At 41.8% G+C, this 25,413-nt stretch overlaps 1 protein-coding gene across 7 annotated transcripts in view; it reads right to left on the bottom strand.

The window, feature by feature from the left end:
• The window catches only part of fmnl2a (formin-like 2a), a 67,912-nt gene extending 47,142 nt beyond the window's left edge, over positions 1 to 20,770 (bottom strand). For 3 of the 7 annotated variants that reach the window (XM_078174454.1, XM_078174452.1, XM_078174458.1), the window contains exon 1: positions 20,074 to 20,770. In XM_078174454.1, the coding sequence (XP_078030580.1) occupies positions 20,074 to 20,187 (114 nt within the window). In that variant the 5' untranslated portion in view covers positions 20,188 to 20,770. The remainder of the gene's footprint in view (positions 1 to 20,073) is intronic. The other 4 variants (XM_078174451.1, XM_078174457.1, XM_078174456.1 and 1 more) reach the window with 2 other exon arrangements.
• Positions 20,771 to 25,413: the final 4,643 nt, after the last annotated feature.

The following is a 25,413-nucleotide window of genomic DNA, read 5'->3' as shown; positions in this document are numbered from 1 at the left end:
AACAGTGCACTGAGAGTGAATGAGAGCATTTAAGAGAAAGTGAAAAACAAGAGGCTTTGAAGTAAAGGAGGACACTGCGAATGATTGTCTGCGCTGTCCACCCAAACTTTCTCTTCCTGATTACAGTAAATAAGATATTTGTCTTTCGTGACGTTCGAAATAATTTCCTGAGAATTGTGTGGTGTTCAGGACAATTCTAATCTAACCCATGTGTATGAAAATAATAATCGTCCAAAAACTGTTACACAACTCTCTTTCTTTATCCTGTGTGATTCACCCCGCCCTCATGTGACTTAGAAAAACCTTGAAACAATTAACCAGCACTTAAATAGTGCCACCTACACTATGTAGAGCAGGGAGCATGTAAATATGTCACCAGAAACTAAACAAAATAAACACTTTTACAGACAAGAAAAATTCCAAAGTGAGAGCATCAAAACATGTAAATAGTACAGATGTGTCCTCCTCTAACAACAGCCTTTAGTTGTGTATTGTGTTTCATCTGCATCTACATTTGCAGCTTTCAGTTCTAAAAGATATCACGTGTTTTAGTGAGAGTTTTTTTCCGCTGCTAAGAGTAGAAAAAGGGGAAAAATGTGTCCATCGAGCACCGCTCAGCTTGGGGTGCTTTTCCTCTCCGCATTCAATGGGCCGGATCATCTATCAGTGTGTGTTCAAGCCTCCACTTTTACTCCACTGGATTTTCCAGCGGAGCTCGCAGGGGGAGCGAGAGGAAGATGGATGAGGAATATCCTGGGATCCAGCCTATTTCCATGAGCGAGTAATACCAGGGTAGAGTCCGACACTGATCGAGTGGTCTGATCCCGAACTTGCTTTGGACTTCGAATTTTTTTATAATTGTGTATTATAATACGGACATCTATAAATCATCCATTTTAATTTGTAAAAGAGTGCGTTTGGAGAAGAAAATCAATGCAGAGAGAGTTTCTCGTGAGGCAGAGATAGGGCGTTCACATATCTTGCTCATGAGAGGAAGACTAATGTAAAGACAACAACAGATGTATAGAAATGAGTTAACCGGTAGCAACAAAACAAAAGAAGCGTCAGGATCAACCAGTTTGTAGATTTATATGCTGATAATATCATTATACTCATCATATTATGTTCTGTTCCTTCCTTAGTTAAACAAGTTTGCTTTTCTAAAGAGACACTGATGAAGCTGAATTGATTTTTTCCACAGGTGTGCCGATAAACCTGCAAAGTGAATTGAAATCCCAATATAGAAGCACAACTTGCTTTCAGTGTTTATCAGTGTCTATACATGCATCAAACTCCATTTAAAGCACAACAGTTAGGTTTTGGTACAAACGCAGGGTGCAGCCTGTCAGGTCTCCTCTACGAGAGCAAGCAGGGAAATTACATTAGTATTCAGCAGATGCTGCCAGCCGGCTGATTGCTGCTGTGCTGACTGCAGGGAATTGGGAGTCGGAGAGGATCTATTGACTCAGTCTGGCTGCTAACCAGAGGACTAGAGTTAGTACCCACTTTCCTCCCCTAAACACATTAAAATACAATTTGACACCTGAGGAGACGCTCACATTAAATGACAGAAAGCCACAGTCTATTACACAGGAAAGTAAAGGAGGGTACATCATTAAGGTGTTCCTAGACTCCTGTATAGTTGTGTTTAGATATTAGAGTACTGTTGGCCTGGAGACAAATGGGTTTGCGGTGATGATGTAGGTGCTGGATATAGGTGCTGTGCTCCTGCGGACTGGATGGGTGGTTTTCCTGAGTCGCTGTGGGTGCACTGAGCTGTGGGCTTCCTGCCTGGTGAGGCTCCAACTAAAGCAAAGAACCACTTCTACCAGCTTTCAGTTCATCCCAATGCTAATGAGCTGTGACAGGCACTCAGCTCGCCGGGGTCAGGTTACCCCATGCCAACAGCCACACTGTTCCTGCAAGTGTGTGTGCTCATCTATGGTATTAATGGGTTGATGCTGAGGAGGGTGTGGCAGCTTTTCACCAACACCTGACGGCAGACCACCCTGGCGAATACACACACGCTCACTCATTAGGGAGATTATGACGTTTGACCCACACACATGCAGACAAACTGAGCAGAGTCCAAAAGTATCACATGGTTCTGCCACAGTAACTAGAGATACACTGATTCAAAGCTCAGTCTGAAACAAGTCAGGAAAAAGAAGCTAAGATCTAGTGTAACCGAGGGACAAATGTGGATGTAAATACATGTATTTACTCACGTAGCTACTCTTTGTGCAACCTGCTATTATAACAAGTTCAACATCGCATGATAGCAGCTGCCTGACATCACCCTGTCAGCTGGGTGGAGATTTTATTCCCTAAAAGCAAAACAGCAGAATGCCAAATGTGTCGCGTTTCGAGGGAAGGAATCCACACTAAGAAGCTTTAATATAATAAGAGCATCATGCAAAGGAATATGATGAAGTTTAACAAACATCAAGGAGAAAAGCATGCCAGTCAGTAACACTCAGAAATCATGACAAAGCACAAGAAACTCCTTCCAGACAGCAAAAACATGAAAATGATAATGGGGGAAAATGATGGAATTTACTGTCCTGGATGACCAACCCCTCTCTGTGAATTGTGGGGTTTCAGTGCATCTCCAGCCTCACTTCACGCTTCCAATCTGACATTTCATCTCCACAGCAGCTGTTCTACATCTGTACTGCTGGCCAGTAAACTCCTTCAGAGACAGCTAGAGCTGTGAATTTCAGCTCAAACATGAATCCTACACCAGACTCTAAACCACTCCAGGCACTCCTGCAGTTTTGGGGCTCACACATGGGGGAATTCCCCAATGTATGACAAACAGGAAACACGTCATGTCATCTTACAACCAAGTGGCAACCTCCAGGGGCTGGAAAAATGAAGCGAACGTTGAAATGCCAATAACTGAAGTTCTTTGCAAGGCCACATGAGGCTGGCTATAAACCCCTTTAGTAAAATTGCCAACATAACAACAGAAATAAACACGTTTAAAGTCTGGTACAAAAAAAGTTTTTGTCCATATAGCTAATCCCTGTCCACCTATTTACGTTTCATTAAGGCTTGAATTTATGCATAATCAAGGGCGAGTCACTTTGAGTGACAGGCTGTCTGCGTGGCATCACCACAGCTCCACCCTCTTGCCTAATATGGTCACTTCTGGCTGCAAAAAAAACCAAGATGGCGGCAGCCAAAATGTCAAACTTTAACCTTCAAAATGGGAGTCTATAAACCAATGGGTGCCTACATCCATCATTTTATACAGTTATACTTCCATACAATCCAAAACCAATGTTTGTAGATAGTGATATCTTACACAAAGTTTATATGAATTAGTATTCAAAATTAGTATTTGAAATGTAGATTATTAGAAGGTAGTTAATGCTGTAGTATCAGTATTCCTTCTTGCCAGTTTATCATCACAATTTTTCACCCTTCTGGTTTTAGTGTGTAAAAATCTTGCAAAGTAGAGCCATGCAAGTCAATTACAAAGACACCAAGCCAAAGGAAGAGCTGCACATCTTAAAAGGCACAGATAATAAACCTTAACCTTTTGGTATTAAAAGCGATGAAGTGATTGCTGCAGACTTTACAAGAGGTGTGTGTGTGTGTGTGTGTGTGTGTGTGTGTGTGTTGGACCATGGCCTTTCTGAGTGTTACAATTATATCCAGGTAAAATGTTGCACTTATAAAAAGACACGGGGAAAAGAAATGTTTTCGTGCTCAGCATTTCATGCAGCGCTATGCTCACTGTACATGCTGTAAGGTCAGTCACAACAACTTATCCAAAAAGGCACACTTATTCTACATTTAACATTTGTATATAGTCAAACATTAAACCTGTATAGTATTAGATCCTTAAACACAACCCTTCCATCTGTTTGAGGGAAGTGACTCACACAGTGTGGACTGTTAAGGTTCAGCAGGTTGACATGACCCCAGGTCAGAGCATTTTCCTCTGATGTGAAGGTGCAGTGGAAATGCCTGTGATCACCTCTCACCACACCACGGTGCAGCTACAGTATACCACACCAGATCCAGCCACAAATGTGTAAATACTACAATCAGTAGCTCGTCTTCAACAGCTGCTACTGATATCAATAAACGTCAATGTTTAACTCAAATCAAACCACAAGGCTCAGAAATATGGACACAACTTATTAGTGACCATGTATCCTCTCATTAAGCAGCTTGAGTCATAAAAAGAGTAAAAATAGGCAGCTGGCTGGAAGCCCACCAACCACCCGCTACCTTCCAGGAGGTCTGCGGAGGCACGGCCTTCACAGCACAGCTGGGTACAAAGGCAAACACACAGCCACATGAAGGGCCTGCCTTGGTTGCTGTTGCTGTGAAAAGATGTAGACTATGTTTAAAAATAGAGAAGCTACACATCTGAATGACGGTGAGTCTTAAATACAAGTATATACGTGGTCAAACAGACCTAAACTGACCTATATAACCTGGGAAAGTAACAAGTCACACTTTTATATCAATGTTCCTCTGCTCCTTGCTTCATTCCTCTGAGTACACTGTTACCAAATCAGCTCAGAATGGGCCTTCATTGTCACACAAATGTTACAAACTGAATGCACAAAGCACAAAAAAAATGACCTGACGATGCAAGTTAGCTCCAAGTCTTAACTCAAGTTAAGAGGAAACACAAGATCACTTTTACACTCTAGTGTTGATGATGTTATGGTGCTTTCATTTGATTCAAATGCTGCTTGTCTGGATGACAGAGCTGCAACGATTAGTTGAGTTAATTGGTTAATCCATAGAAAAAAGTTAACTGGCAACTTTTTGATCATCCAATACTTGTGTTTGTCATTTTTTAAGCAAAGAAGCCAAACATTTGGTGGTTTCATGTTCCCTAAAATCAGAAACACTTTGCTGATCCCCGCAGGGAAATGTGAGAACTTGCTTTTCTTTGTGATACATGATAATAAACTGAATAGCTTAGGATTTTTGGACCGCTGGTTGGATAAAACATACCATTTAAAGGTGTCACCTTGGACTCTGGGAAACTGCACAGGTCATTTTTCACTATTTTCTGACATTTATTGAAAAACAAAAACAAGTAATTAAGAAAATAACAGGCAGATTAATTAATAATGAAAATAATCGCTAACTGAACTAACAGAACTACTGAACCATCAGGTGGGTTATCCTCTTTATCTTCTTGCACAGTTTGTGCACTTACTGTAAGAAAATTCATCAGAAAACCACACTGGGCATGTTCAATATAGGCACAAAGTACTTCACCAGGAGTAAAACTATGGTACAATAGACAAAGCGGACTGTTGCATTACAGTTAACTTCCACATCCTGGCTTTCACATCATCACTTGACTCTTGAGGAAAGCTGTGTATAAGTGCTCTCCAACGTAAAAGCAATTTTGATTTGAGTGCACTCAACAAAAGAGCTAAATACAATACAAGAGGTTTTTTTTTCGGGACGAGGGGTTGCGGTAAATGTGATGTGCTGTGGACAAAAAAATATAAAGCAAAGTCAAAAACTGGAGGTGAAACAGATGAGTTCTTTTAAGTCAGTTTTTCCAGTTCATGCCCCATTACAATCTAAAAACCAAATTACCACAGCAAGAAAACTGCCTTCAAGAAAGGTGGTTTAAGTGATTGAAAACAGGCCCATACTTCACTGTGTAACTTCCTCTAATGTCTGTATTATAAACATTAACAGCAGACAGAAACAGACAAAAGTGTGCAGCGCAGCACCTCTCAGCCACCCAGCCTCCTCTCAGATATCTTTCAGAGCAGGGATTGATTTATCCTTGGGGACTCGGGCTGCAATGAGTTTGAGACACGCCCACGCTCTCTTCTTTCTTCCAGCTCTACCTTTTTCCCTGCTAATGCACCACAACCACAGAGAAACTCCAGTCTCACAGACCGAGCCAGTAGATCTCGCAGTATTTGATCCAGATCATCAAAAGAGTTTTCTCTGCTCCTATAAGCAATATGACAGGGGGCAAAATCAAACTAATGACTTTAACAGAGCTTGCTGTTGTAAACACCAAGTTTGCATCATTCAGAGCAATGTTCCAACCACTAATTTATTACTGTTCTTTAAAACCAATCGCTCCTTTTCAATGAGCATTACAGACACCGCACTGCCTGCCACAACAAGAAAACCTCTGACTGCATCAGTTATTGAAGACTAGTCATAACAAATACTTTCAAATTGCTCAATACTCCGGAAATGACTGAATGCTGTACTGTTCTCTCCCAATGCTTGCTGCGTCAGTCACAGGAGTGTTTAAGTCTTTCAAGGCATTTACACAGATATAATGAGGTTGGCGCTGCAGGCTACTATGAGTTGTAAAATACCTCCACAAGTGTACCAGTATGTGACAGACTGCATGTCTGCATTACATTACACTCATGTAGTTCCTTGTTTACCCTGCAGGGAGGTGGAGAAGCCCTGCAGCTCAGGCATATAACAATCAAAATCATTTTCATGGTGAGCAATAACTGCCTACATGAGGGAGAAAGGAGTAGCATGGCCCTGAGACATGTGCTATCCAAACCGAGCTGTCTTCCCCTCATTAGAGCAGTGTGGATTCATAATCCTCGGCGTTCTTTGAGGGCACAGGTGTCCCCTGTCTGTCCTCAGATTAGGTCTGTAATCCCCAGGACCCCCTGCTCCGGCTCAGCAGCCCCCTCCATCGGGACTGTAGTGTTTATGTTTGTGAAGCTGTGCGCTGGAATGTCTCTCGACCAAATGGGGAGCCTGGCCTCTTGTTTTCCCCCCCGATACGAGCACATTCCAATAAAATTCCAGTCATTTACCTCAGTGTGAGGACGGTGTAATCTTACTGTACTTCTGCCAACCTCACATACACTGATAGAAGCTCATTACCAGCTACTCTCTGTGAAAGATACCACCTCATTGGTAGGCTTTTCATAATTACTACTTTTGATGGACAATACATTGTCCCAGAAATAAACAATATTGTCATTTTGAGACCATTTTATACCACTCATTCATTAATTTTCCGTGACCCCTTATTATCCTCTTGAGGGTCGCGTGGGGGCTGGAGCTTATCCCAGCTGACACTGGGTGAGAGGCGGGGTACATCCTGGACAGGTCACCAGACTATCACAGAGTTGACACAGAGACAGACAACCATTCACGCTCACTTTCACACCTACAGGGCAATTTAGAGTCACTAATTAACCTGCTTGTCTTTGGACTGTGGGAGGAAGCCGGAGTACCCAGAGAAAACCCACGCTGTCACAGGGAGAACATGCAGTCTCTACACAGAGGGGCTCCCACACCCCGGGGTTTGAACCCCCCACCCCAGGTTCGTCTTGCTGTGAGGCGACATTGCTAACCACTGCACCAGAAAGGGCATATAAAATTTTAGTACTTCTATAGGAGTAGCCCAAAATTACTCAGTTTGAGACTTAGCACAAAAATTGGCCAACAAAAACAAAACCAAGTGATGCCTCTTACGACTAAGTAACAAGCATAGCGAAGCTGTGAGAACACCGCAGTTGCCTACATAATCTGGCCGGTGTGCTGCAGTCATCTCCCAGGGATGGATGGCTAGTGCAGGATGAAGTTACTGGAGGGTAAAACTACAAATGACGGACTTTTTGGTTCATTGCCAGGGGTTGGCAAGCTAATTACTACCAGGATTGTGCCACTTCCACTCCAAAGGTGTAGCTACACTGTGTCGTCTTTGAAGTTTTGTTGTCGTTTTGTTTTATTTTTTATCCAGATTCATGCAGGTTGGTGGCGATGGAAAGAAGAAAAAAAAAGGGAGAATCTCTGCGCCCAAGTTTCATAATGGCTGGGAAAACCCTGCTGTTTATTCTGGCATCATGTTAGCTAAAATGTTGATGATATTGTTAGGTCTACAAATACACATGTAAACACAACGGGCAATATCAAGGTCAGCAAAATGATTAAGGTCATATCTATATATTGTATCATAAGATGGTAATATAACTTTTATAACAGGCCTACCCATTGGTGTAATTTTCTCCACAACGCCCCATCTGTCATGAAAGTACTTTCTGAAAGTGCACTGAGTGAGCCTTACCACAGACATGCATCATCATACTGTATATGATTGATGACACAGTGAAATCAACAGTGATACACACAGAATACAGCAGCTGCAAGAGGGAGGAATCAAATAACTTCCGTTTTGCAAAAATAAAGACTGAGTGTAAAGTCAAGCTTCCCTGCTTCAACTTTAACACAATACATCTTGCAGGAAGACATCTGAAAAGCACTTACATGGGTGTGTTGTGGGCAAACATACAGTACATTGCAAAAAGGCTGGTGCAGTGTTTACATTGTGGGTAAAATCACTTTGGCCTGATACAGAATGACTTTCATGCTGGACGTTATCCAAATACCGGAAACATTATGGAGATGGTTTGGAGCAGCAGAAAGTTGTCCAAACAAAACAAGTGATACATGAACACAGATGAGTTCCAGCCAGGCCAGATGTTACGAGGTTGCGAAAGTGTCTGGACTGAGGTGGAGTCCATGTTCTTGTTCAAGCGAACAAAGAATATGAATCCTGAAAAAGTTGTTTATCTCTAAGATAAACAATGGCTCACAGGAGTGTAAATGCAGCGGGTTATCGGATGAAATCATCGGTTTACTTGAACGTTGTTATATAAGGTTTGAAGAAAACAACTTCAGATAAAGTTTTGTTACTTCTGCATTAATAAACTTTACTTCAGTGGGTGGCAGAGGGATGAAGAGGGAATTTATGAGCTCACAAAAAGGAGGCTGACTAATTTAATGATGCTGCTAAGTATAATCCTTGAGAGCTTTTAATCTTCAACATCCCATGACATACACCACCACACACTCATCTGTGAAGTTGTGCTGACAGTGGTCCCATGACCAAAACAGACACGATTTTCATGTTCTAAACAATTTGTCACCTTCTGGATACGTAAAAAATGACCCCTTTTGACAGTGTGTGGGCATCCTCTTCTATGTTATGGCAACATCTTGAGATGAAAAGTGAAACTGGGATAGTTTGTGGTGCAATACATCTCCACCTCCTCCTGCACTAAGGCCACAATCAAGCAACTGTGACTTACATACAACATAAAACAAACCTTTTCTTCATATAGTCTTAATCTTTAAATAATAGAATAAGAGTGGAAAGCTACAAACTAGAACACACTCAGTGCAACATCTCACAAATGTGGAAAATAGGGTTGGGCTATTGGTCAAATATATCGGCTATAGGCGACTGACTGAGTAAATGGCCAGCTGTTATTTTAAAATAGATTTTTGTCATTTTATTTTGCTAATTTTAACACTCCATGGACCAAGAGAGAGCTGCTGTTCAGCAGTCATATCTGCTCATGTAACAGTGGGCAGCAAGAGACAGGGGAAGGGAAACAGCGTTTAAAGCCAACATATTTTCAAATCGATGAGTTAAGGGTTGATTTTGAACAAACCAAAGAGGGCAAATGTTGGAACAGTGGAACCACTAACGAAAGCCGTTTTCTCATATGAACTTCGGACAATGCAATGCAATTCAACTTCAGGTTAGAGGCGTTCTCACCTACTGGACATACTCTGCTAGGTTAAGGCGAGGGGTGACACCTAGGTAGAACATGCAGGGGCAAGACATGATGCGGATTACACTGTAGCTATGTAGCTGGTTCATAATTTGGTCTTTAAAAACAGAGTGTTTTGCTGTTCCTTAAATTTATCTGACAATTATTTTTGGCACTTACAAACAGAAGTTCCCTAATGTTATCATCTCTCCAGCTAGATATTTTTGTTGCCATCTTCATGTATATGACCCTTGTTATTCAACCTTGGATGTTTGTTTTTGTCTGGATTTGCAAAAAGCCTCATGATAGAAACATGATGAAAACGTCCACTTTTCTCGCTGTGAATTCTTCGGACAATTACTTGCTCTATACACAGATGAGCTCAAAAGACATTCAACAGACTTTGTTCAAGGGAGTTTGTAAAATAAAGTCAATTTAATGTCCGATTCAACTGATTCGGACATTTGCGTTCTCACACACAGCTCCTCCAGGTAATTTCTAGATAATTTTGGACTGCAGTGCATGTATGAAAGGTGCTCAAGATGGTTTTGGGGAGTTTTATTTTGTTTCTGTCAAGTTTGAATGAAGTGTGTTTTTACGATAAGTTAAAAAGTTGTAAGAGAAAGAGAGAAACTTGAATTCAGAAGGTGTACGGTTGCATTTTTTCTGTTTTCTTAATATTTTACGTTCATTTTGTTTCTTTATTAGAGTAAAAAAGCTTAGAGAGCTTAAAGACATAAGACATCCCATCACAGTGATTTCACGGACATCCAACAACATCATCTCTCCAACACAAAAAGTACAATCATTTCTACTGATGAGATGATTGATGCACTCTGAACTGCAGGGTGGCTTACACAAAAATATCATTCTGTATCATCCAATGAGGAGAAGCTGTATGAGAGCTATATAACACAAGAATATACACGGTCGCTGTTCACATTGCTACCTTTTTGCCAACAAAAAAATAATATAGAAAACATTGCAGCAAGCAGCAGTGTTGGGGGCCAGACAGAAGTGCATCAAGCAGAGTAAGCTGTAGCCTACATGGATACAGTGCGGACAAAGTACCAGCCCACTGAGCAATTTGTATTATGGTTGGCCCCTTTCCAATTTGTGTCTTCAATGTCAGATTTGTTAAAGCTAAAACATCTGAGTGCCTGACTGAACGTACTCACTCAACACGATAAGAAACCGATACGTCTACGTATCCGTCGTGCACTGTGACTCATGAGGCATCTATTACAAGCTTCTCATTGAAATTACCTGCTCACATATGGCTTTGATCCTGTGATAGTAAGTTCTGTGTTTTGTGGGAGAACTATTTAAAATGTGTTCAAGTGAATAAACTGGCTACAGCAGGAACAACAAAGCCAAAAATATCAAAAGGGTGATGTTAATCTTCAGGCCCTCTGAATGATGAGCTCTTCTCAGGATGACATTTTGTTAAATCCCTGCGCTCGCTTTTAAGTTTAACAGGAAGTACATAATTACTTAACCTAAATCCTAACCTATGAGACTTTGGCTCATCCACTCTGCATTTGTTTTACGTGGGGGGTCCAGGGTGAGAGGCACATCTTCTGTCCAATAAAGCCTGAAACAACAGACTGCTACATTGTGTGGGGCTATGATGGGGCCTATATCAAACTCTGGAGAGGTTCTGTTGCATTTGAATGTACTTCAGAGATTGTACATTCAAATGCAACAGGACCTCCCATTCTGCTCTGCAGATGTTAATTCTGGCAAGTCTTTACCCGACAAAACCTGCCTTTTTGACTCTGGCAGCGTCAAAGGCAGCATATGTCCCAAGAAAAAACACTCAGAAGAAAAGGCTAAAAAGAAACGAGGCAACTTTAAAGTGAATTGCTGAGTCTTTTCATTAGACTGTAAGTTAGAGAACTTGGTGGTAAAGCTCTGTCTGAACACTTTCCTGCATTTGGATGGAAGAACATTGTGTAACTATTGTACAAGGTTGTAAAAAGTCCTTGATGAACTTGTTCTAACAACTCCAAAACGTCAGCTGACAGACCCTGAATTTGCTTCCTTGTGCTGGCCTAAAAAACCAACACCCTGCAGATCCAACAAAAAACACTAAGTCAGCAGATCAGGGGAAGTCGAAAACCAAACTGTAAACGTACTCGACGTAGCTCAAGGTCCCTAAAAGTGAGCAAAAATATTGATGCCACAAGATAAAATTGTCACTGAAGCCACAACACGGCACTAATTTGTCACAATGACACCGACATTTGAAAGATATCCTGGACTTGGTTTTGGATAAAAAGCTGAACACAGTGAAAATCAACTAATTCTCAACAGTTCATAACACAACACCCACTCTTGTGCAGCCCTTTGGCCGAGCAACCTCACTTTATTAGCCCAGCTGCCATCTTGGACCCCGGACAGATCCTGACCATAATGCACTTCTCCACAGAGCAGTGACTCTGCTGTTCTTTTGTGTGGCCCTTGGACCGGTTCTGTTGGACAACACTGGCGACTGGCTGTGACCAACATGAAAGGACTGGAGTGGCCTGTTCCAAGCTGCATCATCGTACACCTGCTCCTTACGCAGTTAGACCTACAGCAAAGATATCCATGGCCAAGTGCTAAGCTACATCCAAAACTAAAGCCTTACTCAGGAGTGACGTCAAAAAGCTGCTGGGGAAAGTCTTTGAAAACAGTTTCTATTGACAGCCGGCATTCAGTACAACATTTAACCGGTAGCCACTCAGGGCATACATGTGCACCATCCAATTATGTCCACTAGAAGTGCTTGTTTTTGCCACTGACAGGCCTAGATTATAATTCTAAGTGTCTGACATGTTTATGTAAAGCATCCATACAGAAACAGACTGTTTTTTAAGAGTAAGATCCTTTATGTTTAACCAGAAACAGCCCTGAAATCTCTATCATCAGAGCCACCAGACTCCATTTAAATAAACTGTAATTTTATCCTAACAAAACACGCTTCATTCAAAGTTGACCAAATCAAAAATAAAACTCACAGAAACCTTTTTGGTTAGCTTTTCCACTGTTCCAGTAATCACCAACTTTGGTTTGCTTGAAATAAACCCTCAGGTCACCCAGTTCGATGTGTAAATATGCTGGCTCTATACATGCTAAAATTACTGTTTATTTATATGGAGTCTGGCTTTGGCGATAGAGATTTCTGTGCTGTTTCTGGTTTACCAAAAAGGATCTAACTCTTCAACAAAAGGTCTATCTCTGCAGGGATCCTTTCCACAATGCAGTAAGATATTTTTAACAATAATCAGTGGCAAAAACAAGCACTTCCACACATGCCCCGAGTAGTTACATTGCAGCCTGTGTCGTGGCTGCCGGCTGCAGCCACGACACAGGCTCGCTCAATACTGGACCAGTTTCAAAATCTATTGTTCCCATTTCTCACCAAGACACAAAAACATGGGAAAATAGAGTCCAGGTTGAAAATATCAAAGTTACCCCTTAAAGTTAATATTGCTTTCCTTGGTCAGTGCTTGTTGCCACCCACGCTGCAGTGCAAAAAACCAAACCACCCCCAAATGTGCGGATGTCAAAACTGACCTGAGAATAACAATAGTGATTGAAGCCCCAGTGGTTTCATCTCAGTGGTGCCTGCACACAGCCAAGAGAGACCTGTTCGCACATAATCAGCTGACCCTCTGCCAGCCAGGCAAGATGCCTCCAGGCTCCGCTTCAGGGTTCGAGCAGCACATTATCGCTCAACACCACAGCACCTCACATTCCTTCAGAGAGGCTGCAAAGGCCAGCACACTGGCTGACGGATCTCATCGCTCCCCAAGCATTTCATGCTCAGCTCTGTTACGGCTAATTGGTGGGTGAGCATCCCGGGGCTCCGGCTACACCACAAACACACATGCCCCTGCACAAGCATGTACGCACACACACGCATATTTGGGTATGTGTGGTGGCCTCTCGCAGCCTGCCGGGTCTGGGTCCAGTGCCAGGCTCCGTCTTGGGCTCTCCACAGAATAAAGGGCAGCTCTGTTCCCCGGGCCTGCTGCACGGGATTCAGCCAGTGTTCACCCTCTGCTCCTCAGACAATACCCATTGTTCTGCTTTTTAATGAAGAAGAGTCGACATGGAAAAACTAGGAGGGTTAGCTTAGTCACTTCCTGGGTCCCATGTAGCAATGTAGGAGACAGATACATCACTGTGTTTGCACAGAGGTGAAAAAGTAGATGGCATTGGGAGAGACAAATCACAAGCTCAGAGATGGACAGTCAAATTCTCAAAGTCAGACTGTCTTTCGGAATAAACTAAAGGTGTTCCCATAATTCCACCATATAACCTGGTTAAAGATGAGTGCATTTGTTTCTTCACAAGTCTGTAAAACTCTTCTGGAGAGATGAACTCGTTTCGTCTCTCAAAGGCATTCAGGAGGCTTGAGACAGCCCAGTCGACAGAATAAAATGTTGGCATTGTAAGTTTCTGCAAACCACGGATAGGCCTTTTAGCACGTTTTATACGTATGATGTAGTTCATCGGAGGAGGAGGGGATGGTGGATGGCGTGGCATCCAGGCAAGACAGATGCCAAGAAGCAGACCAGTTTTTGCAACCAACAAAAACAGGCATTTTTAACCAGAGTTCTGGATGTGTCCGGCCATGATTATAGCAACCAAACCCGGTATTTTAAGCCAAAACATGATGTTTTCCTAACCCTACCCAAGTGGTTCTTGCGCCTAAACCTAACCACATATTGACCACAGCGTTGTTACGACATCAAAATGAAATTTAAAATGTAAAGTTTGAACAAAGCTGCTATATATGAAACACACAAATGTAACACATCTGTGGTTTGCAGAAATGTTCATTGCCAACATTATTCCAGGCGACTGGGTTGATGGAGATTTCGCACCTACACCATTCAGAGACTACTCATACTGTGTTTGAGAGCATCTGCATCTCTTATGTTTCTTCAGTATTTATTCAGGTTTTTTCCCTTTAATTTGCCAATCATCTGTGCTTACACCTACTGTCTGAATTTAGGTATATATGTATATGTATACTGAATGACAAAATAATAGTTTTTACAAAGGTGCAAAAACATAAAAAAATCACCTTTCCAATGGCAAATAATGTTGGAAACAATGACAAAGCAAATGTTTAAAGCAGCATTAATCAATGTTTTTGACTGCCTGAGGACAGAATGTCTCAAGCTGAACATGAGGCACACATTTGACATACTATGGTCGAATTAAGATGTTATGGCTAATGTTATCTATTTACACATCATGCAGATCGGAAGCAACATTTGCAATACACCCTCAACTCTGTTCAGTTTGTTAAAGCATAGCTGAATACTTTTGGTAAGGCTTTCCAGTTGAACTGGTGTGTGCAGGTAAAAAGCACAGCTAGCTTGGACCTGTCAATGTGACAAATTACACTTCAGTTGGACATGACAGCGCTCATGATTAATCTGAGGAGTAGATTTCAGATGCAGAGCGTCGCAAAACAAATAACAGCAGCTCAGGGGTGCTTCGGTGGCCCTTAAACAAAGTAGCTTAAATGTAATCTGGACAGACTATTAAGAAGAGCAGCTACAACAACAGCTAAGCCTATAGTCCCCATATGGCATTTAAACAAGTAGTGGCTGTGAACGTCTCTGCCTCCCTGACAGCAGTCATGATATTCGCCCAAAACTACTGCCCTGAGATTGAAGTGTATGGTATCCTGGATGTGGGTTTATTTGATGTCAGCTCTGTGGCGAGCCGAGGCAGAGGAGCAGACACGAGGCCTGAGTTGAATTCCTGTTACACAGAGTCATGTTCCTGTGGTTCAGCATGAAGCATATAGACTGGCTCATACTGTACATGTGACTCACAGAGATTGACTGCAGTCATTTCACATGCTTTCAGCTAGTGTGCACTTAAAGACCGAGAGACAAAATTGCCACTTTTAAGCGTTGTTTATACCCTCTAATGGTTGGCTAAACGACAGTGTTGGATTGATTAGGCAATAAGTGCAGACCAGATTGATCTACCGGGATGTTGATATGACCAGCAGATACACTGGGATATCAGCTAGTGCTGTGTAGAGTAAACACCAAGAGGGCTGCTCCAATCCTGGCTAATCATCGTGTGTGACCCATCTTCTTCTTCTAGACTTGTCTCACCAACGCTATGGCAACCACCAGAGAGGTGAAGACTTGCAAACATGCTTTCCAGAGAGCCATTTTTCCCTGGATGTTTCCCATAATAGAGCTATGGGAAAACCTAACCCTCAAAGCACAACAACTAGTAACATTAACAAGACATAAAAGGCAAAGAGCAGACCTTAAACACATGGCAAACTGCTCAGTAAAAACTTGTAAGCAATGGATAAATTCCATCTCACACCTGCATGGAAGTCTACACCCCCTTTGGTGCTTTAAACAATGAATATTTGGGTTTAAACTACACCTCACTTCACTGCCAAGGTCACATGTGAATTAGCCTCTTATCAGGGCAGAGGCCTTGCATTACAATTACCCTAAGTCTATTTCGAAGATCAGCCCTTGGCCTCAGGGATTCATGAGACAGAGTCTTCAATGGGAGCTTTTCATTTAGTAGAAAATGTCGACTCAGGGGGCATTTAACCACAAGGTTTTTCCAGAAAGTGGTACTATGATTACACAAAGCCAGATCACTCTATCTAGGCTTAATAGACAGCTTTATTTTATATATGTTTCATATACAAACTTTAAACAGTCAAACCTAGCTAGAGATAGAGTTAACTCCAAAATTATCTTATATCCTGTACCTTAATTGTTTTGGTGTGAGTTGCCAAGTGTTGGAGATATTGGCTGTAGAGATGTCTGCCTCCTCTGAAACTAATTGGTACTAGATGGCACTCGGCTTGTGGTGTTCAAAGTGCCAAAAAACACATTTGACAAAACTCAACAGCAATGTCTTGTTCCAGCAATCATGACCCGGTTACTCCAGATAATCCACAGACCTTGTTGTAAGCAGTTTCATGTAGGAACTATTTTCTCTCTACAAATTCTTCTTTCCTTAAACTACATGCGCCAACTGTATCACTGCACAGAAGGAAGTGTGCATCTAGTGCTAGCTCAACTAGCACCACTGAGCTAGCTAATGTTACAGCTCAGCCAAGGAGAATGCCATTAATGTTTACATCTTGTGCTGTCACCAGCACGAGCCTCTCGTCCATGAGTAGATGCACACTTCCTTCAGCGGAGTGTTACGTTTGGTGGGTGTAGTTTGATAGAAAGGAAATAGTGCCAGCTAATTCCATTTTAAATCGAGAGAAGGCAGACATCTCCAACACTCGGCAACTCACACCAAAACAATCTTAATAAATAGAATTCCAGGTAAGAAGTGAACTGTCGCTTTAAAATAAAATGCTGTCCCTGGAAAAAGACAAACGAGAAAAGAAAAGGTCATATCCTGGTGAGAACTTTTGCTTCTTACTGTTGTCAGGTCGCTGACTGTGAACGTGCACAGAGGAAAACCACTAAGCTTAGACATAAACATCAACTGCATTAAGCTTTACAGTTCATTCTTGACCACAGAAAAAGCAGTTGACAAAAATGAAAAAAAAAAACCCTCCACCCATGGTCAGTTTACTCAGTTGTTCCATGCACCACAAGCTCCTGGAGCTTTTGACCCATAGCGGCTACAGTTTTGTGAACCACAATCATGTTTACAAGGATTTAACGGCTGACAAGCTGTTGGAAAATGGTTTTTATACTGTGCAAAACTACATGGGTGTGAATGGCTTCTTGGATACAAAAACAAACAGCCCCGGTATCTCTGATCTTGAGGAAACACAACCAAATATCAGGGCTGAGTATCACAAATCAATACTTTTTGGATGCTGACAAGTGCTTCATGGCGGTCTATTTATTCTTTGATTCGGTGATTTTAATCTAAAGGAGGAAACTGTGAAACATTGCTAATTTTCTGTTCTATTTTTTTAAATGCAGAATTCTTGTGCAACTGTTTGAATGTTAAGGCAACTCTAAGCACTGACACACAGGGAAATTCAGCTTTTTTTATGACAAAAGGGAAAAGTATGCCTTGAGAATTGACACAAAAGAAGCAGTGTCTCCTTTAACGGCTGCTGATAAGGTATTTCACTTTCATCATCAGCCAATTCTTGTACAACAGAGGCGAATATTAGCCGCAGGCCTATGAATCAAATAACTTACTTACTAACTTCTTCAGCTGATGATCTATACACAACTCTTACTGTGGGAATTGGCCTTATTCTCTGTGTGTGGTTACACACATGTGGTTTGCTCAGATGATGGAGGTCATGAGTCAGTATAAAAGACAGCTTTTCACATCGTACGGCATGGACCCAAATTCAAACACTTTATGTCCTTGATAAGAAATTCAAGGGTTTAGCGAGGCGAGTGTTTGAATGTGGTGGCTCACAGAGCGAGCCTTTAATCCAAACGGCTCCCTACTGTGATCCAGTGCTTGCCTGTTGATCAAACATATGAGGAGTGGCAGGTAAACAGTGCTGCTGCTATTCCATCATGGAAGGTGGAGAATATGTTGAAGGAAGACCTGCATCACGTCTAAAATAATCTGTTAGGCATTTTACGATTGATAAAGGAAGCGATGACAGAGAGGAAAGATTAATGAGTAGGTGAAAGGGTCGTTGATCGGCAGCCAAGTACACTTAAATGTTGATTCATCAGCACTGGTAATGACTGATGTGTTGTGACACAAAGACGACCGAGAGGCGTGATGAGGTATCAACCTAATCATCTGCTATTCAAATTGAAGTGATGTCATCAGAGTCACACAGTGCCACTCACTCCCGCAATCAATGGAGCCAACTGCCATCAGGCACGGCCGAGACATATTAGGGTTTAAATGGCAGTAAATAACACTAAATGCGGTGATTATAGCACTAAATTCTTCTAATGCTGGAGGGCTTCCATCCCGCCAAGAGCTGAGGCATCATGCTGGCAGCAGGGGAGGAGGAAGGGAGGGAGCGGGGGAGTTCCTGACATGCTGTGAGGATCAGCTTTTCTGACAGCCAGCCCACAAAATCCTCGAGTTGGACAGGTAGATTTTTTATTTATTCTGGAAAGCATAATATGGGATTAGTTTTGTACACCGAATGTATGGATCCTAACCATTCTCTCATCCCTGACATGTACTGCTTAGAGCGTTAGAGGGGGAAACCTTGATGCTTCAACAAAAAAGTAGGTGATTCTAAAAGCAGACGTGATTAAGGAGAAGGCCTAAATCCCTCTGTGGTGTGACGTCAAAACCTCTCTACCCCAAAGTCTGCTGCCTCCTGCACAGAATAGGATTCATCAGTGTCTGACAAGCAGTAATCACACCCCAACACAACACGGTGACCTACACAGTATCAGATGATTTGACTTCCACCTGAACTCGATCCACTTTTCGTAATGGGCTTAAAAAAATCCACGCCACTGACGTTAACAAAAACAAATCCCTGCATTAAAAAGAAAGACCTTTTTCTCATCTTTAAGATAACTTTACAATCACGCCACTGCTGTGAGAACCTGCTTGCTCAAGTCGAATTCCTCCTTCTGAGCGGCTGATGTTTATGGGAGCAGTAGGCCAGGCGACAATCACATTTGACCCACATTTTACCAGCTCTCAAATTTCACCATCACTGCACTGTTCTTCTATTTCGGCCTTTATTCACAGACTGGGGAGCTGTGTACTGGAAAATCTCCTTGTCAGCAAAACGTTACAGTAATTGCCTTTATAATGACTTTAGTCCATCTTACAACTAAATCCCCACAAATCAGTCAACATATTGGTGAAAGAAGTTTTCGTCAACCTTCAAAATAAACACTTTCCTCCTATTAAGAGACCTGTTAACACTTTAAAGCCTGGAGGATCCTTTCAGCAACAACAGGAATGTTCAGCCTTCGCTCCCAGGTAGCATAATTGTTGACATACGCTGTTGACACTTTATGATGTGACAGATGTTTCAAGGAGGAGCTGGCATGCTGGGCACTTAGAGCTTCAGTAGTGGGCCAGCGTCTGCGGCTCATAAAGTTGGAAGGTGCGGGGAAAGAATGCCATAAAACCAATAATTTGACTGCAGGTGTCTCATGTGGAAATTTACAGAAGCACCGAGGCTGGACGTGGGCTGCTAAATGAGAACTGTCCAGTAAACATTTATTATCTTGTGCTTGGAGTTGAGGGAGCCAAAAGTGGATGTTTGATGTATTTGGGCATGATGTGGAAAAGAGTCTCCGAAACTTGTTGAGTCCAAAAAAAAAAAGTAGTGGATTGAATGCTCACATGTAACTTCATCACTAGTTTGAAAGACCTAAAAGTGTTATCTAGCCTTCAGATTTGTAGTCTAGCTGTGCAGTGTCTCTCAGTCTCTGATATAAGTGCCCCTTTTTACTCGGATTGCCCCTTTTTTCCTGAACAACAAAGGACAGGCGTGCTGGACAAACAGAGGTCCAACCTACACACAGCTGTCCCGTCCCAGGACACTGAAGCATGGAGGGAACAAAGAGCACAAATGAACATTTTTTTTACATATATATCTTACCAAAACAGTTGCAAATCTTTCCTCCAGTTCCCCAGGGTCGGGCATGGGTAATTTCAGAGGCATGTTGTGTCCTCTGAAATCAGTGTGCTGGTCCATGCTCCCTGCGTTCCCCATGTTTGACCAACAAGTACAACTTTTCCCCCTCTCTGTTTTCCTCTGGTAAAAATCTCCGCACGGCAAAAAAAAATAAAACAGGAGGAATATTTATATATGTATATCCGCACGTCCTTTGGTCCGTGGTCCTCACTTACAGGTTGATATCCCGGTCACTTGTTCAACATAAAGCACATGCGAGGGACGCAGAGGAGTAACGCGACGGGTCCGAGAGGCAGCAGCAGCGGTGGCGGCAGCAGCACAGCCCCTGGTGAGGCATTTCCACGGCAGAAAGAGGAGCTCTCTGGAAACTTGACTCGATCCACACGGACCTTTCTTCGCTGTTATCCGTATCTTGCACAATTTCGGCTCCACTCCCAGCCGGTAGTAATGACGACGAGCATGATTCACGCTTATTGCAATACCCCCCTCCTTCTGTTGGTAGTGTGAGTGGAGCTGGCTTCACTAATCCCTCCGCTGCTGACCAGCTAGTTAAAGGAGGAGGGGGCTCCTCCACAGTCCTCATACACACACACAGAGTCACACCACACACACCGAGGCTTCACACACTCTCATCCCTCCCCTACAATGAGTCCTTTCAGGGGCAAGCCTCCCACTTCTTCTTCTTCTTCTTCTTCTTGGGGCGTAGCTCCCAAAGCCGTAGCTAAGGAGATGATATTTTCTGTGTTGCATTGTGGTACTTAGAGTCCTTTGTGAGGGACAACAAACTTGGGGCCACAGCGACCCTCCTCAGACAGCTCAGAGATGATTACATGAAGCTCTATGGAGTGAATTCATCAATTACTCTGTGCATATTCCTCTCAATTTAAATATGTGTGGTGTTTAAAATGTGTGTCCAAGGGGTTTATTTGTTGTATTTATGTGCCAGCTGTTGATATATTGATCATAGGACCACTCCAGCAGTAGCGGTTCTAAGGGGAGGCAGTAAGGGGGCCAGTGCCCCTGTAATATTAAAGTCCCCATGTAATGAAAATACATTTTGAATTTGAATTTAATATGCACACAAGATGTGATAAAAAATAAATAAATAAATAAAACACACATATAAAATATACATTGTGCAGGAGCGGTAAGAAACCCAAAACCTCTCCTATAGAATTTCTAATCTACCGTAAAACTTCAATTAATAGCCCGGGCTATTATTTGCTTGAGTCACTGAAATCAATGGGCCTATATTTGGGACAGGCCTTTAATTCCTTTCATACAAAACTGTTGCTCAGCAAAGTTTGGGAAATACAATTTAATTGTTTATTTAAACCAGTATGAATGTTACTCGTATAAAAATTAGGTTTCAAATCATGTATTAATTATGAATCAATCAATTGATCCAGCTCCAACAGACTGCACATCAAAGAGAGAGAGTGTTACAGCACTTGAGGATTACAGCACCCAGCATACCGACACGACAACACTTTATCCTGTTAAAACAATACTTACAACTTGAATTGATTTTAATGAAAAGCCCTTTTGATTCTTTTGATCTGAGGACCCTTACAGACTAAAGGAATATGGATAACTTAAAGGGTAATCAAGGAACGAACACATAATTTGAGGTAGCCAACAACCTGCTTTTATACATCCAAAGAACTTCTATTAAAGAAAATGAGCTGCTTGGCAACCATCCAGGCCTCTAATTGAGACAGGCTTTTATTTGTCAAAATGTATAGCCACACCGGGCTAGTAAAAGGGGCTGGGCGTTAAATTGGGATGAGGCTTTTAACTGAAGTTTTACCATATTCTGATACAAATGGTATTTCTCTCATTAACATGACAATATAACAGACAAAACAAGTTATAATAATCATAAATGAAACATACACATAACACAACTAACACATTAACTATGGCACTGGTGTTTTTCATATTAGACTTTCTGTAAAAACAGGTTAAAATTTTTTGAATGTTTGAAGACTACTCCTGCGCTCAGGGGTGTTTGAAAAAGCTCATCCAATCAAATGAGACTTGGTCAAATATGTTGCCACACTGGTCCAGGCCACCAGGAATGCTGTTCAGTCTTGAAGCCAATTTTCCCAGTGGCCACTTGCGGTATTGCAGCGAAGAATTTCCCTGTGGCACAAAAAGCCACTACCATTATAAAAGAGATGTTTGTAAAACTGCTAACAGGTTACCGCAAAACGCAAACAAGGTTAATATTGACTTTTCTACTGTGAATTTTTGATGCATGGAGATTTTATATTTGTAAAACTTTCCTGGAGCCAAGAAAAACAATTTTAAAGTCTGTCATGTGATCGAAATGTAAAATCTATGATCCAAGCGGGAATTTGCGGGCGAGGTCAGAGAGAGAAACACTACTGCACATATTCAGCAAGTCGAAATACCACGGAAGTAAACCCGGTAGCTAAAGACCTTTTTGGCATATGCTCCAGGTGAGCAACTCCACTGGAATGAACAGACGCCACTTTGGCATCCCATATCAAAGTATTATAAATATACACACCTTTTACTGTTTGTGGGTTGTAGCTAGCTAACAGAGCAACATGGAGATAGGATGAGAAGTGTGCTTGGATATCAGAGGGCAAACCTTTGTTTTCATTTCCAAAACAATGTGGCAGAGGTCGAATTATTTAATTGAGGTCATCGTCTCTTCCTCCTGATCTAACAGCAGTCCGCTCAGCAGTGGAAGGATTTGATTTAAATCCCTCTTGTAACAGTGCACTGCTCAAATATTCTGTTTCACTGGAAAATACCTCATGGTACAGAAGTTGAGGAATTTCTAACATTTCTGTGATGGTGACTTTAAGCCTGGATCCCCCTCTGGCCCTTATAACTGTGGTGAATATGTTCGTACATCTTCGCCCCACATTTCTACAACAGAGGGAAAATTGTAACTATTCATGGTTAGTGATGAATAAAATGTAAGTTAACGCTTAATTAGTATTCTTGTGTTTATGTTACGACAGACTGTATATAATCATGGACAATGCATCTCTTCTTCCTCACTTTGTAAAAAATGAAGCCAAAATATCCCAAATACGGGCGCTGCCATCTTGTGTTGATGCCATTTGGAGCCAGAGTTTGCCGGGCAGCTATCAACTTCCCGCCCATTCATCTGTCCAACCCAGTTTTGGAAAAACAGATTGACACAAGACATCAAACACTGTTTTATAGCCTCAAATAACTAATTAAAACCGAACTTAACAGAAAACATTAATCAGCATGATAAGAACTACATAAAATGACACAACCATCTTTGAGAAATATTTATTTGAAGTTCACTTTGATTTTTGCTTGGCTCATGTCCCATCCTAACATGGAGGGGGCAGGGTTTATGGCAGCCAGCCACCAGGGGGCGATCAAAATGTTTTGGGTTCACTTTTTGGGGAGTTGTCATACTCACTGAATGTTACCCAGCTTACGCAGCAGCTTACACCATTGTGAGCATACTTGTGCGGTCATGTGTCACTCTGCAATTACACTTCCAAAACACTAGTCAGCGGCGGATGTTTCTGTGAAGTGGTGTTAAGTTTAGTTGATTCAAAACACACCCAAAACACACACAAAACAGACAATTTCACATATCACATTTTCCCCACAAATACAACATGCTAATGTTTTTAGCACAAGCCTATGGCATTTTAAGTTGCACAAATTAGCTTAACGGCTAGCAGACTTTCCTCTACTCATATGAAGGCAGGGACAACAGAATCATTTAACGAAGGTAACATTACAAAATTCGGCTCCATTACAGCTCACAAAATCCACTGACAAAACAATGTCTTATACTAAACACATTTTCCAAACAAATAAAACATGCTAACGTTATTAGCACAAGCCTACGGCATTTTCCATCGTATAAATTACCTAATGACGAGTGGAGAGTTCCTCTGCTCATAAGAAGCCAGGATAAATCCCAAAGTATAAATCACACACAAGACTTAAAATGCTAAAATCACATGTGACCCAAGCCTGCACCAGAATATTTACACGAACCAAGTAACCAAGTTCGAGTGATTACTTTAAAGTCATATTAGATAGTACTTTCCAAAGTGGCTTGTGAATGTGGAAACCAGCAACTCCAGTCAGTGCATCATTACTTGTTATCAACTGAACTCTAATTGTTAAAATCACTCCATTCAAGTGACAGTTTTGCCTTTTCCACAGCATTTTGACTGTGCCATGACAGGAAGAGCACAGATGTGTAACATACAACACTGATTAAATCAGCCATGGCAGTGGGATAACGTGCACATCACCAAGATCCCGGAAGTAGCACACCTGAATGCAGCAATTATGATCATTATTGGTTACACCTGTGTTTGACAAGTGCCTCATTAATTGCACTGCACTAACAACTCCTGAAATCAAACTACATGTGGTTTAAAACAGTATGATTAATATTAGTTGTATCCTGAGTTAAAGCATGTTTGAAAACCAAAGCAATCAAAGTGGTGGCAGGCTGCTGCATAGAGTTTAAGCTTAATTGTGAGTGTGGCTGTGATGCTTTTACTGAGAAATATATGTCTTTATTTAATCTTTTTTCTATAATAAAATTCTCTGCTTGGAGGGAATGTGTGATTAGTTTAACCTTTCCTGTCTCCTGCTCTTGTCTCTAACATCTCTCCTCTGGCAATATCCTTGGGACCAAACCTTTAGCAAATACAGACAGGTCTTTTATTCAGATTATCTGAGGATTTTTGACTTTTAAATCATCCCAGCGTGAGAACAATGGGCCTTTTGGACATGACATGAAAAGCACAGATGTTTTCTTACGCTGACAAGTTAAAATGTCGACTGTATAACAAGCGTCATCACTCAAAGTTATCTAAAATCCACTGTCTCTGATACATGTGTTTACTTGTAGTCTCAAAATGTAAGAATTATTGTACAACAACAACTTGATGGTAACACTGACACTGACACGTGTATGGTCCCTCAACATCTCAACATGCACTGGGATGAAATCTGATCTGCTGGCAGGGTGGGGACCACATTACGCACAAGAGGGTGACATCAGCATGCAGCAGTCTGGAGACGATCCAGAGGTTCTCCAGATGCACAGTGGATTCATTCAGGCTGCTCTGGACTGATTTGACGGGGGAGGGTGTCACATCTGAGGTTGCTGGCTGGACACATTGAGGAAGCGAAACGCGGCTGACTGACCTCATACGATCATTACGTGTTCCCAGTTAAGCTGATTTGCCCTGTCTGAAGACCCCTCCCCTGCTGTTGTGTAATGTATGTACCGAACATGTTTGTGCACTTAAT

Source organism: Epinephelus lanceolatus, chromosome 14, assembly GCF_041903045.1.
Source record: "Epinephelus lanceolatus isolate andai-2023 chromosome 14, ASM4190304v1, whole genome shotgun sequence".
NCBI lineage: Eukaryota > Metazoa > Chordata > Actinopteri > Perciformes > Serranidae > Epinephelus > Epinephelus lanceolatus.
Note: the sequence above shows the minus strand (reverse complement) of the source record. Positions and strands in the feature narration are given on the sequence as shown.